Source organism: Salvelinus namaycush, chromosome 23, assembly GCF_016432855.1.
Source record: "Salvelinus namaycush isolate Seneca chromosome 23, SaNama_1.0, whole genome shotgun sequence".
In the NCBI taxonomy this organism is placed as follows: Eukaryota; Metazoa; Chordata; class Actinopteri; order Salmoniformes; family Salmonidae; genus Salvelinus; species Salvelinus namaycush.
Genome location: NC_052329.1, coordinates 38604938 through 38622399, shown reverse-complemented (window position 1 = coordinate 38622399; position 17462 = coordinate 38604938). Strand labels below are relative to the sequence as shown.

General features: G+C 42.0%; 1 protein-coding gene across 2 annotated transcripts in view; it reads left to right on the top strand.

The window, feature by feature from the left end:
• The window catches only part of LOC120018406 (galaxin-like), a 53161-nt gene that overhangs the window by 30748 nt on the left and 4951 nt on the right, over positions 1–17462 (top strand). For both annotated transcript variants that reach the window (XM_038961587.1, XM_038961586.1), the window contains 4 exons: positions 3283–3314; positions 3746–3861; positions 9620–9720; positions 10476–10705. In XM_038961587.1, the coding sequence (XP_038817515.1) occupies positions 3283–3314; positions 3746–3861; positions 9620–9720; positions 10476–10705 (479 nt within the window). The remainder of the gene's footprint in view (positions 1–3282; positions 3315–3745; positions 3862–9619; positions 9721–10475; positions 10706–17462) is intronic.

The following is a 17462-nucleotide window of genomic DNA, read 5'->3' as shown; positions in this document are numbered from 1 at the left end:
GTCCACAATCATCTCCTTTGTCTTGATCACGTTGAGTGAGAGGTTGTTGACCTTGCACCACATGGTCAGGTCTCTGACCTCCTCCTTATAGGCTGTCTCATTGTTGTCGGTGATCAGGCCTGCCACTGTTGTGTCATCAGCAAACTTAATGATGGTGTTGGAGTCGTGCCTAGTCGTGCAGTCATGAGTGAACAGGAAGTACAGGAGGGAGCTGAGCACACACCCCTGAGGGGCCCCCGTGTTGATGATCAGCGTGGCAGATGTCTTGTTACCTATCCTTACCACCTGGGGGCGGCCCATCAGGAAGTCCAGGATCCAGTTGCAGAGGGAGGTGTTTAGTCCCAGGGTCCTTAGCTTAGTGTTGAGCTTTGCGTGCACTATGGTGTTGAACGCTGAGCTGTAGTCAATGAATAGCATTCTCACATACAGTAGGTGTTCCTTTTGTCCAGGTGTGAAAGGGCAGTGTGGAGTGCAATAAAGATTGCATCATCTGTGGATCTGTTTGTGCGGTATGCAAATTGGAGTAGGTCTAGGGTTTCTGGGATAATGGTGTTGATGTGAGCCATGACCAGCCTTTCTTAATGTCGGCGTTCAGTCACGACTCAGTGAAACATAAGATATTACAGTTTTTATTGTCCCGTTGGTAGGATATACATGCTTTCAGCTCGTCCCATTTTTTCCCCCAGCGATTGAACATCAGCTTGCAGGATGAAAGGCAAGGGCAGATTAGCCACTCTTTGCCTGTTCCTCCCAAGGCACCCTGATCTTTTTCCACGAAATCTCTGTTTCCTTCTCCAGTGAATCACGGGGATCTGGGCCTGGTCAGGTGTCTGTAGTAGTATATCCCTCCCACCCAACTCTTTGAAGAAGAACTCTTTGTCCAGCTTGAGGTGGGCAATCGCAGTTCTGATGTCCAGAAACTCTTTTCGGTCATAAGAGACGGTAGCAGCAACATTATGTACAAAACAAGTTATGAACAAAGCATATAAAAAATAGCATGGTTGGTTAAGAGCCAAGACGGCAGCCCTCTCCTCCGGCGCCATCATATGTGTCATGGGTGAACTGAGAGTGCAGAAGGGGGCTGAGCATGCACCCTTGTGGGGCCCCTGTGTTGAGGATCAGCATAGTGGAGGTGTTGTTTCCTACCTTCACCACCTAGAGGCTGCCCGTCAGAAAGTCCAGTACCTAGTTGCAAAGGGTGGGGTTCAGACCCAGGGCCCCGAGCTTAATGCAGAGCTTGGAGGGTACTATGGTGATGAAGGCTGAGCTTTAGTCAATGAACAATATTCTTACATAGGTATTCCTCTTGTCCAGATGGGAAAGGGCAGTGTGCAGTGCAATGGTGATTGCATCATTTGTGACTCTATTGGGGAAGTATGCAAATTGAAGTGGGTCTAGGGTGTCAGGTAAGGTGGAGGTGATATGATCCATAACTAGCCTCTCAAAGCACTTAATGATAACAGAAGTGAGTGCTACGGGGCAATAGTAATTTAGTTCAGTTACCTTTGCTTTCTTGGGTACAGGAGCAATGGTGAACATCTTGACGCAAGTGGGGACAGCAGACTGGGATCGGGAGAGATTGAATATGTCCGTAAACACTCCAGCCAGCTGGTCTGCGCATGCTCTGAGGACACGGCTAGGGATACCGTCTGGGCCGGCAGCCTTGCGAGAGTTAACACACTTAAATGTGTTACTCACGTCGGCCATGAAGAACGAGAGCCCACAGTCCTTGGAAGTGGACCACGTTGGTGGCACTGTGTTATCCTCAAAGTGGGCAATGAAGGTGTTTAGCTTGTTCAGAAGCTAGACGTAGGTGTCCGCAACGTGCCTAGTTTTCCCTTTGTAATCCGTGATTGTCTGTAGACGCTGTCACATACGTCTTGTGTCTGAGCCGTTGAATTGCCAATAATAAATGTGGCCTCAGGATATGTGGTTTCCACTTTGCACAAAGTTCATTGAGGGCTGTTATGGTATCGACTCGAGGGGGAATATACATGGCTGTGACTATAACCGAAGCGAATGCTCTTGGGAGGTAATATGATGGACATTTGATTGGGAGATATTCTAGGTTGGGAGAACAAAAGGACTTAAGTTCCTGTACGGTATCACAAGCACACCATGATTAGTTAATCATGAACATAAACAACCACCTTTCTTCTTCGAGGAGAGGTCTTTATTTCTATCTGCGCGATGTATTGAGAACCCAGCTGGCTTTATGGACGGGGATAGTATATCTGGAGTGAGCCATGATTCCGTGAAACAGAGTTTGTTACAGTCCCTGATGTCTCTCTGGAAGGAGATCCTCGCCCTGAGCTCGTCTACTTTATTGTCCAGAGACTAAACAGTAGTGAGTAAAATACTCGGAAGCGGTGGCTGGTCGCATGCCTCCTGAGTCGGACTAGAAGTCCACTCTGAATATCTCTTCTCCGCTGGTGGCGTCTTGGAGCAGCCACTGGGATAAGTTCATTGCCCTGGGGTGTACGAACAAAGGATCCAATTCGGGAAAGTCATATTTCTGGTCATGATGTTGGAGAGTTACCGCCGCTCTGATTTCCAAAAGTTATTTCCGGCTGTATGTAATAACACAAAAACGTTCTGGGTTAATAATGTAAGAAATAACACACAAAACAATTTAACACTGCAAAGTTGCTTAGGAGCTAGAAGCAGAGTTGCCATGTCTGTCGGCGCCATCTTCACTCTACATTTGGACTCACTCATTAGTGAACATGCGATAGTGAACTAAAGTGAAATGTAACCAAGTGTGCAATATAAAATGGAGGTTATAGGGAATATTCAGGTATTTTGGATATTAAGGGGATGTGTAATATTGAGTATATGGGGGGGGGGGGGGGGGGGGGGGGGGGTTATGTAATGTGGAAAGGTGTTAAAAGTCCTTAAAGGGGCAATCAGCAGTTGCTACATCCATTTTTGGACATATAAATGAATAATATGTACCCATTGATTCTTTCTATGAATTAGAGAGTGATTACATTTCTCCAGCCCCGTCCCTCATCTGGGGAGGGTGGGGAGGCTGCTTTTTTGATGTTATGTCTAGCCTATGCCATGCCTCTCTTTTTTTGTGAACCTTTTCCTACCACAATGCCTTTTCTTGTACATGAAGCAAATATCTGTGAAAAACTGAACATTAAGAAATATCTCATCTGAAAGGACAATGTTTAATGTTAGTAAAAGGAAACCTACTGGTTTTGTATGGTTGTAATGAAACTTCACATTATGATAGTTTGTCATCTTTGTGTGTATTTTGTTCTTTCTATTTTTCAGCACATGGGAATTGCTCAGAATTCTCCAAACTGGTAAGGTTGCCTTTGGCCTTCAACCATATACTGAACCTCATGTTTCACTCTCTTTATTCAATGTTCAATTCAACCATTTCATTTACATTCAGGTTTTAAAATAATCATTGTTGATGTCCTTTTGAGGTTTAGGCTCTTGGCCTTAGCCCGAGACATTGGAATGGTCTGCCAACAAGCACATTGATATTATGATAACCTCAAGTGGTCCTTTAACTGTAAACCTTTGTCTGAGAGTGGTGGAATAATTAAAAACATGCTTATGGATTATTTTTAAAATAAATAAAAGAGTAACTGAGCTTGTGCATTTGTGTACATATAATTATGTTTATGTTTATGGTTTGTTTGTGTGTGTCTTTATGTACAAGTTTATTATGCATCTAATTGTGTGTGTGTCTGTGTGTTTGTGTGTGTGTCTGTTTCTCCACATGCAGTATGCCTGGGAAGAAGCCTTGTGGTCTAGGTGCCTGCTTTAACCCAACAACAGAACGTTGCTGTGTGAACCCTACATCTCTCCAGGGACAAAGTTACTCACATGACCATACTCCAGGTAAGACAGCACAAGGTTTACTACTTATCTGCAGTGTGTTTGTGTGTGTGTGTGTGTGTGTGTGCGTTTGTGAGTGTGTGTGCATGTTTCCACTATAATAAACAGTGGAAAATATTTTCCCTATCTTTCGGACTCGGGGTGCATCTTTGCGAGTCTGAGAGCAGTGCCAGTCTTAGCATGTAAATCTTGGTGGGGGAAAAAAAAAACAAGTGGGATGCATGCCAGCAAAGCCACTACACAACACAACACTAAACAATACATTAATTGCACTATAACGGTGACAAATGGTGCCCACAAACGGCTTACATAAAGCTGTCCCAACAGCAGCCTCAACATATAACCACTGCTACACCTGGCTATCAGCGGAGCCTTGTCTGGCAGCGATATGATTTAGTCTCATTTACTGCCTTTTAAAAAAACATAGCTGATATGGCTGACTTGCTTAAACAAATGTGGTTTCTAATGACAATTGAGATCCACAAACTATGGCATAAGGGGACGACAAGAGGATAAGAGGCAATCCATAATTTCGATTAAGACATTAATGAGCGAGCTAGGACAGACGTAGTCAATATAACAATTTGTTAAGCACTTTTGAAATGTACAGTGACAGAATTCAGAACATGGGCCATTCTTACAGTGTTTTCCCTGTACACCAAGTCAGAACCGTAGGATAAATAAAGGGAGCATATAAGCAGACAATGAAAGCTCTTACAATATTCGATGATTACATTTCTCTAAAACAGGTTACTCTCACTTTTGGAAAGGGGGTTGGTTGGGCCTTTTTGCTTCATGCTTGTAAGGCTCTGATTGTCCAAAAGGGGTCCCCACCCATCTTCTACTGTTGTTCTCCTCTGCAGTCATCCGGTATCCGGTGACTTGTCGGGTAGTCCTGAACAGAACTACAAGTTTATTCTCCTTCAATTCGCTCTGAAAGATGCTTCTTTGAAGGTAGGCTAGCCAGCCGTGTCGATGGTTCCCAGTGGGGTGATGAGAGTAGCGTACCACGGGGGTTTGAGAAGAGTAGTAGACTGGTTCCACTTCAATTCGCTTTCTAGATACTTTACTCCAGACAGCTAATCAGCCGTACCAGTGATTGTCCAGGAGGTGACTTTATCGTCCCTACCTCGTGTTGAGATTAAAGGTTTTTAATCCACTTTAAACGTGAGCTGCAGCTCAACGTCTCTCTGGTCTAGTATGTTCATTTCTTAACCAATAATTTATACAGTTTGCAGGAAAGGGGCGGTTCTGGCAGGCTGACATGCTCTCTGACCTCACTCAAGGGGGCGGTGACTACTTACTGTGCACAGTTATAGAAAAATGTCTCACATCCCTCCCTCTCTTAACAAAAACACTTTCATAATTTTTCAGATTTCATACACAACGCATCGGATGGACCTCACACATATAGTGTGTATACTTTTCACCCTATATGGGTGAGAGAGGGTCTGGTTGAAGTTATTTAGTGCAAAGCTGATCTGACCTATTTGGATCCTCACAGGACAGTCATGACATTGTGCAGTCAATTTTCCTGCCAGTTCTTGATAATGGTGTCACCATTTATCAAAATTCAGCAGCCGCTACTCTTATACCATTGGATGCCATCTACCATAGCGTCCTTCGCTTTATTACAGGTGACAGTTTTAATATTCATCACTGCGTCCTGTATCAGAAGATCGGCTGGACCTCCACTAAAGTCGCGTTGATCACTTCATTACTCCTTTCATGTTTACAAAGCTCTGCTCCACAAGCTTCCATCATACATCACTTCCCTGTAGAAATATAAAAATATGAGATACCAAACCTGTTTGCAGGGCTGGTTAACTCTTGAGGTCTCGCTTGTCTCGACAAAGTTTGGTAAATCCACCTTTAGTTTTAACGCACCACAGTTATGCAATACCTTACAAAACAAAGTACACCCGATTCCCTTGTGCCGATAGGGCAGTTTAAAACTCTGTTGTAAATTAGTTTACTGAAGTGTGCAATTGTTTCAATTTACTATTATAACTTGTTGTATTAACCTGGTGTCATGTATTCATAGCTGTCTTGTAGTTTTTATCTTCTGTGTTGATGGAATTGTTGTCCCCAGTGCACCATTGCAAATGAGACGCTGGTCTCAATTGGGCTCCCCAGAATAAATGAAAGTACATCAAAAAAAATTAAAGAATGGTCGTTACCGCGATGGGTACTACCAACGCATCAGCGCCATTCAGGTACAGAGTTAATAGGAGGAGTTTACTGGGCTACTAAGGTCACATATAACCAGTGATGGGAAAAGTACCCATACTTGAGTAAAAGTAAAGATACCTTAATAGAAAATGACTCAAGTAAAAGTGAAAATCACCCAGTAAAATACTTCTTGAGTAAAAGTCTAAAAGTATTTGGTTTTAAATATACTTAAGTATCAAAATTAAATGTAATTGCTAAAATATACTAAACTATCAAAAGTAAAAGTACAAATCACTTCAAAGTCCTTATATTAAGCAAACCAGATGATGCCATTTTCTTGTTTTTTATTTACGGAAAGCATGGGGCACACTTCAACACTCAGGCATAATTTACAAACGAAGCATGTGTATTTAGTGAGTCCGCCAGATCAGAGGCAGTAGGGATGACCAGGGATGTTCTCTTGTTAAGAGAGTGAATTGGACCATTTTCCTGTCCTGCTAAGCAATCAAAATGTAACAAGTACTTTTGGGTGTCAGGGAAAATGTATGGAGTAAAAAGTACATTATTATCTTTAGCAATGTAGTGAAGTAAAAGTTGTCCAAAATATGAATAGTAAAGTACAGTACATATACCACCAAAAACAACTTAAGTAGTAGTTTAAAGTATTTTAACTTAACCCTTGTGTTTTCTTAAGGTTAAAAAATGACCCGCCACTATGTTTAACAGCAGAGAAAACCTCCTAAATGATATTTTCTCAACTTGAAATTTTATGACTTTTCCAAGAGTGACCCCAACATTAGAAAAAGTGAAACATCGCCTTTGCTCATATTTCCATGAAATTTGTACACCATCCGGGTACAAAGATCGTCTTAGGGTAATTTTTGACCCTGCAGTTATAACCAAATAAACAACATTTCAGACCAAATAAACAACATTTCAGACCAAATAAACAACATTTCAGACAAAATAAACATTTATTGAAAGCATTGTTTACTAATGGGTTATGCAGTTAGAGGCTATAAAGGTGTTGCAGATGACAGTACCCAGTTCTCTCTTTGCTGAAGCCATGAGTACACGTTTCAGTGCCCAACAGGTCGTAGATCAGATTTTTTTCAGATGTCCAGGAGGAACAAGAGAACAGTGATTTAGAAGAGGAGGAGGTATCTGAAGAAGACGATGGGGAAGAAGAAGAAATCCCCCAAGCTGAAAGAGAGACATTTTTTGTCAAAGAACAGCAAAATAACATGGTCCATGTCACCCTATGACAACCAGGGCAGGATGGCAGCACAAAATGTCATAAGGATGAACCCAGTGCCCACAAGACATGCAGTTGCCCATGCCCAGGACATCGCCTCAACATTCTACATGTTCATCACACGAGCCATTGAAAAAATTATCCTGGAGATGACAAATTTGGAGGGTTTCCGTAAATATGGAACTGGAAAAGGATGGATGAGATTGACCTGCGTGCCTACATAGGGCTGCTAATCTTAGCGTGTGTCTATAGATCCCGAGGCGAGGCTACATGTAGTCTCTGGGATGCAGATAGTGGAAGGGCGATTTTCCGTGCCTCGATGCCACTGAAAGTCTTTCACACTTTCTCAAGAATGCTACGATTTGATAACCGTGAGTCAAGACCTGCAAGAAGTGTGAGAGACTCACACTCGCGACCATAAGAGATGTCTGGGAGAAGTGGGTGGAGCGTCTGCCATACCTCTATAACCCTGGGCCTGAAGTAACAGTGGAGGAGCAACTGGTTCTATTCAGAGGTACATTTTTATTTTCATCTGTAATGTAATTGATTTTCACAGTTCATTTTATTATGTATTTCTGTAATATCATTGATTCTTGTGATTGTTTTCTGTGACACTGATACTAATTACTGATAGTAACCTCTTTTGTCAAAAGGTCGCTGTCCTTTCTGGCAGTATATGCCCAGCAAGCCAGCAAAGTATGGCATCAAGATATGGGTGCCCTGTGATGCACAATCCAGCTATGCTTGGAAGATGCAAGTCTACACAAGGAAGCCGACCAGTGGAGACCCGGAGAAGAACCAGGGGATGCGGGTTGTGCTTGATGTGACAGATGGACTGAGGGGGCACAATGTCACATGTGACTATATCTTCACCTCTTAACTCAGCCAGCAAGATCCTGAAGAGGAAGATCACCATGGTTGGCACAATTAGAAAGAACAAGCCTGAGCTCCCCCCTGCACTCCTTGCAACAAGGGGGAGAGAGGCCTTCTCATAAAAGTTTGCCTTCACCCCCACCACCACTCTAGTTTCTTACCTCCCAAAGAGGAACAAGAATGTGGTCCTCCTGAGCACACTGCACAAAACGGCTGAGATCAGTGCTCGTGAGGACAGGAAGCCAGCCATCATCCTGGACTACAATCACAACAAAGGAGGCGTGGACAACCTGGACAAGGTGATTGGAAATTACATCTGCAGTACGATGACAGCCCGCTGGCTCCTGGTCATCTTCCATAACATCATTGATCTATCCTCATACAATGCCTTCGTGATATGGAACAAGATCAACCCTACCTGGATGCCTGATAAGCGGAACACGAGGAGGATGTTCCTGGAGCAGCTGGGAAAGGTACTTGTAACCCCACACATTCAAAGAAGGGAGCACCTCCCCCGCACAGCAGCCTCTGCAGCGCTTGTGAAAGCTGTTCAGGGGGCTGAATCCTGTCCTGATCCACCTGAGTCTGCAGCTGGGGCAGGCAAGAGGAGGAAGCTGTAAAACAAATACTATGTGCTGCACATGTGAGAAATACATCTGTAAAGTCCATGCACACACACTTGCATACTGTCCTACATGTGCTAATTAGAGTTGATTGATTTATGTTCTTCACGTTTTTGTTTTGTATCTATTATCTTATTTTATTCTTATTTATTCTTATTCTTGTTTATACACCTTGTGGGTGGGGGCAATGGTTCAAAAAATGGGAGAAGACTAGTATTTTGTAGTTGAATTCCTCATTGTACAGTATATAAGAATATATCACTATGTTGCCAAAAAGGTTCAAGACTGTTATTGTTTCCCTTCAATAAAATGCATTCAAAACTACTTTCTGCACATTTCTGCTACTTTCTTAGGCTGTACAAGTGCTATGTCTTGCTAAAAAAATAAATGTTTACACCTATGCAGTAACTTTAGAAATAATAATAATAAACCTCTACTTTAGTAAAGAAAACAATTATGACAGGTGTGTTAGATTTGGGGTTTAAAATTAAATTAAGCTGCCTTATTTTTGGGGTTTAGTGAAAGCGGGTCATTTTTTACCCTTAGGACAAGGGGAGTAGACAGAATGTTAAGACTACACAAGGTTAAGTACTTTACACCACTGCATATAACAACCAGAACCTCTTTCATGTAGCCCTCTTGAGCAACAGTACATTGTTTCGCAACGTCCTGGCAGCTGCTGGAAACAATGTAGGCGAAATTGATTGTGTTGGGTAATTACAAATTAGTTAATGATTTTCCTTTCTTGAACATCACGGTCCTCCCTCCTTCCCATCTCTCTAACCAGGTCACTACCATCACTATCACTGTCCTTCCTCCTTCCCATCTCTCTAACCAGGTCACTACCATAGTGCTAGCTGTGGCTCTCAGGTTTACAATCCAGACATCAACATCTGCTGTTCCGAGAAGCTGTCCAATAGGGTGCTTGGAAAAAACCTGGTAAGTCCATTAGCCCACAGACCTAAGGCCTACAGCTAAAGCTTAGTTCACTGAGCCTCCTCCACTACATTAGGTTCAGTTCTCCTCATGTCAGTCAAATTCAAGTAAAACAGCTTAATCATCCATCTACCTGTTGAGTTGTTGTTGGTCAAGGCATAAAGGCAATGCTGTAAAGTACTGGGATGTCAAGTATCTGTCTAAAATGGTCAAAATATCTAAAAGTGGCAATGTAAGACAAGGCTGACACTATAAGTTTTCAACAGACCAATTTAAGTCCACTCAGAATGTTTAGACAGGGCCCCATTGGGAAGTGGGTGTCCCATACTCATTGCCAATGTTCTAGAGTGCTGTCTATCAAGGAGAAAATATGCCCTATGATTTGCCAGTAAAAATTACTATTTAAAGTGGTGTTTGCTTTACTTGGGCTATATGCGGTACTAGGTCAGTTTTGACAGCACATTTAGTTCTGTAAGCCCCACCCTGCAACCAGTTAAGAGTAGAGTAGCTCCTCTTTTGTGTGAGAGTGTGTCAGACGACAGATAACTAGAGGTCTCTTTTCTAACACTTGGCACTCTGTTGGTAGAGGATGTGTGCACAGGTCCCCTGGTACGAAAGTTAGACTCTCTTTTATAGCATGTGAACTTTTGTGATTGTGTTTGAATTTTGGGTATGCGCATGCTACGGTGTGTCTGCATGTCTGTTATTCATGTTGTGTGTGTTGTTACCCTGCTGACCGGTGTGTGTCTCTCTCCCAGTGCTGCGGTACAACTCCGTATGGTTTAGAGGACCGAGGGGTGCTGTGCTGTAACCAGACCTTGCACCTTGCGGTGGAGGATGGGTACCAGTGCTCTCCAGGTGGCCACTTGTATCGGCCATCCCGTGACATGGTGTGTGGCTCACGCGTTCTTGTCATCGATCCAGGCAAACACTGCTGTGGAGAGGAGACATACGACCCTCAGTATGACATCTGCTGCAACGGACACAAGTGAGTTGCTCTATAGGGTGGAAACTGTAGGCAGTTTATCCCAAAGATGTGGGGTTATCACTGTCTGCAAGCACAGTTCAGAGTGCCTGAGGGCTAATGATTAGATCACTTCATATTCAGCAGAATGTATCCAGCCTCCCTGTCTAAGTGTTTTTATTTATATTAAACTAGGCAAGTCAGTTAAGAACAAATTCTTATTTACAATGACGGCTGGCCCTGGCCAAACCTGGACGACGCTGGGCCAATTGTGCGCCGCTCTATGGGACTCCCAATCACGGCCGTTTGTGATTCAGCCTGGAATCGAACCAGGGTCTGTAGTGACGCTTCTAGCACTGAGATGCAGTGCCTTAGACCGCTGCGCCACTCGGGAGCCCAAATTGTTGATGCAATGTCTTGAAAGTGTGTGTGTGTGTGTGTGTGTGTGTGTGTGTGTGTGTGTGTGTGTGTGTGTGTGTGTGTGTGTGTGTGTGTGTGTGTGTGTGTGTGTGTGTGTGTGTGTGTGTACTATAACTAACTGTGGAAAGTATTTTCCCACCCACTGTCTGAGACTGGGTGTGCATCTTTGTATGTTTATATCTGAGAGACATTGATGGATGCAAATCTGATAAAATAACATACCCACATTCCCAGTCCCACTACCTCAGATGTTGGAGAATTCTTCATGGAATGCACCATGTCATACAAACTACTGCCCCCCAGACATATTTCAACAGGGTGTCTACCGCAGAAGCCAAAGATCTAAGAGTATCCTCCCTCTCTTTCTTTCCTTCACTTCCCTTTTCCAGTCAGTGGCATTCAGACAGATAGACAGCCAGACTGGAGAGGTGGTATGTTTGCTTTTGGGTTTCCACACAGTGAGTAGTTGTTTTTGTCTAATTCGTCCTGTTGTTTGGCTTGTGCTTGACCCCTTGTATGACTCTAGGAGGAAACTAGTTGACTCCTGTTTGGCATTTGAGGAATGTTACTAATGTTTGTTCCAAGTAAATGTTGTTCATTATTGACTGAAGTGTGTTTATTTGGAATACAGAAAAATTGACCATGTCTGAGGGCATACCTGACACAGATGGGAAGGACTTTTAAAAAAACACTTATGAATCTACTTATGTTTTGACTCTGGATTGCGGCTTCACACGCTGATCTAAAGTCTATAGAAACGTGGTCGAACACACCATTAACAACCAATGCTCCAATGTTAAAGGCTCTAACCCTGTCAATCAAACTGTGGGTCACGACCTGTAGCGCGGTTCCCATGAAGTTGCATGGCAGTCTGAATTTATACAGATGCCATTACTCAATACTTTGGCCATGAATCAAGAGAGAAGTCTGTGATAATAGTGCAGTTGTGAGTGACGCACTTCAATCTATTTTCCTTTTGACTCTGTGGCTGAATCCGGTGGCGGTAGGTGCCGTTTATGATCAGAGTGGACGATTTTTTTTATTTTTATGAGCATGGCCTTATTTCTGGTGGTGTAAAGAACTTAAGTAAAAATACTTGAAAGTACTAATTAAGTAGTTTTTTTTGAGTGTATGTACTTTACTTTACTATTTATATTTTTGACAACTTTTACTTTTACTTCACTACATTCCTAAAATGATGTACTTTTTACTCCATTCGTTTTCCCTGGCACCCAAAAGTATTTGATACATTTTGAATGCTTAGCAGGACAGGAAAATGGTTCAATTCACACACTCTAGAGAACATCCCTGGTCATCCCTACTGCCTCTTATCTGGCGGACTCACTAAACACAAATGCTTCATTCGTAAATAATGTCTGAGTGTTGGAGTGTGCAACTAGCTATCCGTAAATTAAAAAAAACAAGACAATTGTGCCATCTGGTTTGCTTAATGTAAGGAATTTTAAATGATTTATACTTGTACTTTTACCTTTTACCTTTTACCTTTACCTTTACCTTTACCTTTACTTAAGTACATTTTAGCAATTACATTTACTTTTAATACTTAAGTATGTTTAAAACCAAATACTTTTAGACTTTTACTCAAGTAGTATTTTACTGGGTGACTTTCACTTTTACTTGAGACATTCTCTATTAAGGTATATTTACTTTTACTCAAGTATGACAATTGGGTACTTTTTCCACCACTGATTATTTCTATGACAGCATATTGGATGACTATCATTCATATTCCATTCACCCTGCTCAATGTAACATCGATAGGTTTAGGCTACTACATGATTCTCAAATTTGCCCTATACCCATCATGAGGATGCTGAAACCTAACCTACAAATGAAAGTTTATAATGTAGCACAAGTCGAGAGACAAATTGGAGTAATCAGGGTGACAGACGGTGACAATTCAATACCGCCTTGCACTCTCTTGCCTCCATCAAGATGATCTGGGGTGTAATCATTAGTACAAACAGTTGCAAAACATTCCATTTAAATGTGGAAACTGAATTGTATCATTCAAGTTATGAGTGTCCTGAAGTTGATGGGTTTATCGATCCCCTCGCCTCTCTTGAAGTCACCTTTTGAGTTTCAGGTATCATAGTAAGATTCTGTATTGTCTTTAACCCTTTGACACATACAAACACACTCCTGTGATCATTATACAGTGGACCCTGTAGCTTACGCTCAAACCGGTGTGATTTGAACTCTTATTTAAAACATCCAGTTATGATTGACGCAACAGTCAGCGTTTAAGCTACACTGTTTTTTTCACCTAAATATTTTGCACAGTCTTTACAACGTCATGTCCTCAACGTGACCAGTTTATTTTTGGATGCAATTTTCAGACATTCATAGAAGTAGCTACAGCATAACAAAATTCTCATCCAAACCGGAAAATGTAGATTACATTAGTCATAGCTCTGAGGAAGAGTGATCTAACATAAGCGGTCATATTTTGCTAACTCTCGGCTGATAAAAAGCGTAATATGAATAAGCTGATAGCAATTACTATTTACAATTTATCACATCACGGGTGAGCTCACCATTGATCTAAATATACTTTCTATATATACAAAAGCATGTGGGTACACCTTTGAATGAATAGAGTTGGCTCTTTCAGTCACACACTTTGCTGACTGGTGTATAAACTCGAGCACACAGCCATTCAAACTCCATAGACAAACATTGGCAGTAGAATGGCCTTACTGAAGAGCTCAGTGACCTTTAACGTGGCACTGTCATAGGATGCCACATTTCCAACAAGTCAGTTTTGTCAAATTTCTGCGCTGCTAGAGTGGAAACATCTAGGAGCAACAACGGCTCAGCCGCGAAGTGGTAGGCCACACAATCTCACAGAATGGGACTGCCGAATGTTGAAGCGCGTAGCGCGTAAAAATCACCTGCCCTAGGTTGCAACACTCACTATATTGAGTTCCAAAGTGCCTCTGGAAGCAACGTCAGCACAAGAACTGTTCGTCAGGAGCTTCATGAAATGGGTTTCCATGGCCTAACAGCCACACACAAGCCTAAGATCACCACACGCAATGCCAAGTGTCGGCTGGAGTGGTGTAAAGCTTACCGCCATTGGACTCTGGAGCAGTGGAAACAGGTTCTCTGGAATGATGAATCACACTTCACTATCTGTCAGTCTGATGGATGAATCTGGGTTTGGCGGATGCCAGGAGAACGCTACCTGCCCCAATGCATAGTGGCAACTGTAACGTTTGGTGGAGGAGGAATAATGGTCTGGGTCTGTTTTTCATGGTTTGGGCTAGGCTCCTTAGTTCCAGTAAAGGGATATCTTAACGCTACAGAATGCCCTGTGCACAAAGCGAGGTCCATACAGAAATGGTTTGTCGAGATCGGTGTGGAAGAACTTGACTGGCCTGCACAGAGCCCTGACCTCAACCCCATCGAACACCTTTGGAATGAATTGGAACGCCGACTGCGAGCCAGGCCTAATCGCCCAACATCAGTGCCCGACCTCATTAAAACCTCTTGAGCCTATGGGGGGTGCTATTTCGATCTTGGAAAAATTGGTCTCCAAATTAAACTGCCTCGTACTCAATTCTTGCTCGTACAATATGCATATTATTATTACTATTGGATAGAAAACAATCTCTAGTTTCTAAAACCGTTTGAATTATGTCTGTGGGTGAACCAGAACTCTTTCTGCAGCGAAATCCATGACAGGAACTGCGAAGGTCTGAAAATTAGGCTCTGTTCTCAGATCAGTTTAAAGCTCTGTATGTATCCTATGGGTCGACATGAACTGCACCCGCCTTCCCCTGGATGTCAGTAACCAATGAGAAGTGGAATGGAGTGTCTACGTAATTCTCAGAGTTTATAAAAGGCCAAGGAACGAGGGGACCTCTCTTTTCAACGCTCGCCATTACGCAAAGCAGGACCTCAGGATGGCATTTTGAAACGCTCAGTTATCGACCTTAGATATATCCGTCTGTAATTTAATTCGATATAGGTGTTAGAAACATCATAACGAAGTTATTTTAAACCGAGTTATATCAGTTTATGCGAGTATATTGCTATTTTCGGAATTTCCTTAGTATTGAGTTTGAGGATTTGGGCATGCTGTGGCCACATAGCTACTGTTAGCTGCTACTTCCGAAGTTGAACACGACGTTTTACAACCAAGCAACAATTATTTTGGACAAAGGACCACTTGGCCAAGATTCTGATGGAAGCTCGTCCAAAAGTAAGAGCTATTTATGATGTTATTCCGTATTTATGTGGAAAAATGTAAACGGATTTGTCCGCCATTATTGCGGCACTAGTCTGGCTGTAACGCACACTGTATGTCTAGTAACGTTAATTTTAAAAATCTAACTCAGCGGTTGCATTAATAACTAATGCATCTTTCATTTCATGTCCAACCTGTATTTTTTAGTCAAGTTTATGAATAGTTTTCGATAAGATTAGGTGCCTTTCCAAAATGGCGCCGGACAGATTGCTTGATTTTTTGCCCACTAATCACGTTGTGTAACCACGAATTGTGCGGCTAAATATGCACATTTTCGAACAAACTATATGCATTGTGTAATATGATGTTACAGGACTGTCATCTGAAGAATTCTGAGAAGGTTAGTGAAAAAATCAATAGCGTTTGGTGGTTTATAACGTTATTGCTATTTTTGGCTTGAATCAATGCTACTGTGTGACTGACTATTGTAGTAAGCTAAGATAACGCTATATTGTGTTTTCGCTGTAAAACACTTAGAAAATCTGAAATATTGGCTATATTCACAAGATCTGTGTCTTTCATCTGCTGTACGCTGTGTATTTTTAAGAAATGTTTTATGATGAGTAATTAGCTAATACACGATGGTCTCTGTAGTTATTCTAGTCGCTTTGGGGAGAGTTGGGATGGTGGCTGCAAAGGTAAACTATGATTTATACCTGAAATATGCACATTTTTCTAACAAAACATATGCTATACAATAAATATGTTATCAGACTGTCATCTGATGAGGTTGTTTCTTGGTTAGTGGCTATTTATATCTTTATTTGGACGAATTTGTGATAGCTACTGATGCAGTAAGAAAATGGTGGAGTAAAAAAAAAGTTGTCTTTTGCTAACGTGGTTAGCTAATAGATTTACATATTTTGTCTTCCCTGTAAAACATTTTAAAAATCAGAAATGATGGCTTTATTCACAAGATCTGTATCTTTCATTTGGTGTCTTGGACTTGTGATTTAATGATATTTAGATGCTACTATTTACTTGTGACGCTATGCTAGCTATGCTAGTCAGCTTTTTTACTGGTGGGGGTGGTGGGGGGTGCTCCCGGACCCGGGTTTGGGAGGAACTAGAAGTTAATGCTCTTGTGGTTGAATGGAAGCAAGTCCCCGCAGCAAAGTTCCAACATCTAGTGGAAAGCTTTCCCAGAAGAGTGAAGGCTGTTAAAGCAGCAAAGATGGGACCAACTCCATATTAATGCTAATGATTTTGGAATGAGATGTTAGACGAGCAGGTGTCCACATACTTTTGGTAATGTAGTGCATGTGTCCATTACAATCTATACAAGAATTGGAATGCATGACTTGTCACCAGTACTTGAAAACGTGAATAAAACAGTAAAAACTACAGTAGAATTGACAACACAATATACAGAAACTATCATGATAACGTAATAAGGCACTTACTTTTGATAGGAACGCACACATGTCCAAAGTTATTATTAGTAAGGAAAACAACAATGAAGGCAATGCGGGCGCTAGCCGGAAAATGTGCCAGGTGGGAAATGTTAGTGCAAGTTCTGTTCTGACTGGAGTTGTGCAAATGTCTGCATACTTGATCTGGGGAAGTGCTTGGGCTCTGTGAAAAGGTTGTGGGATGCAGTAAGTTTTTTAAGGAAGGAGTGGTCAGTTTACAGATTGAGCCTGTGCAGTATATGCAGAGTTTTATTCTATCTTTCCAGTTTTGTAGTATAATTTTTTTGTGAAGGGAAGGTAATATAAAGTTTCTTTGTTGATGGGTATTTTTAATGGCCAATTCACCAAGGAGGGAGAGGGCATGGGAGACAAGAATGCTGAGGCCAAGGGTCTCAGACAGCTTGCTCATGACCCCTGACCAGAATGATTGTATAGGTGTGCAGGCCCGAAAGGCATGGGATTGACTGTGTGATTGGGGCAGGGCTTACACTTATTGGTTTCTGAGACCCCCATGAGATGTAATTTACAATTAGTGATATGTGAACAGCAAAGAATTTCGTACTGTATGAGTTGGGTTCTCGAATTGCCAGTCATAGAAAATGTATTTTTACAGATTGTTTGAGAAAGCTTACATTTTTGAAAAAGCGAGGATAGCTGATTTTTGTAATGATTGATA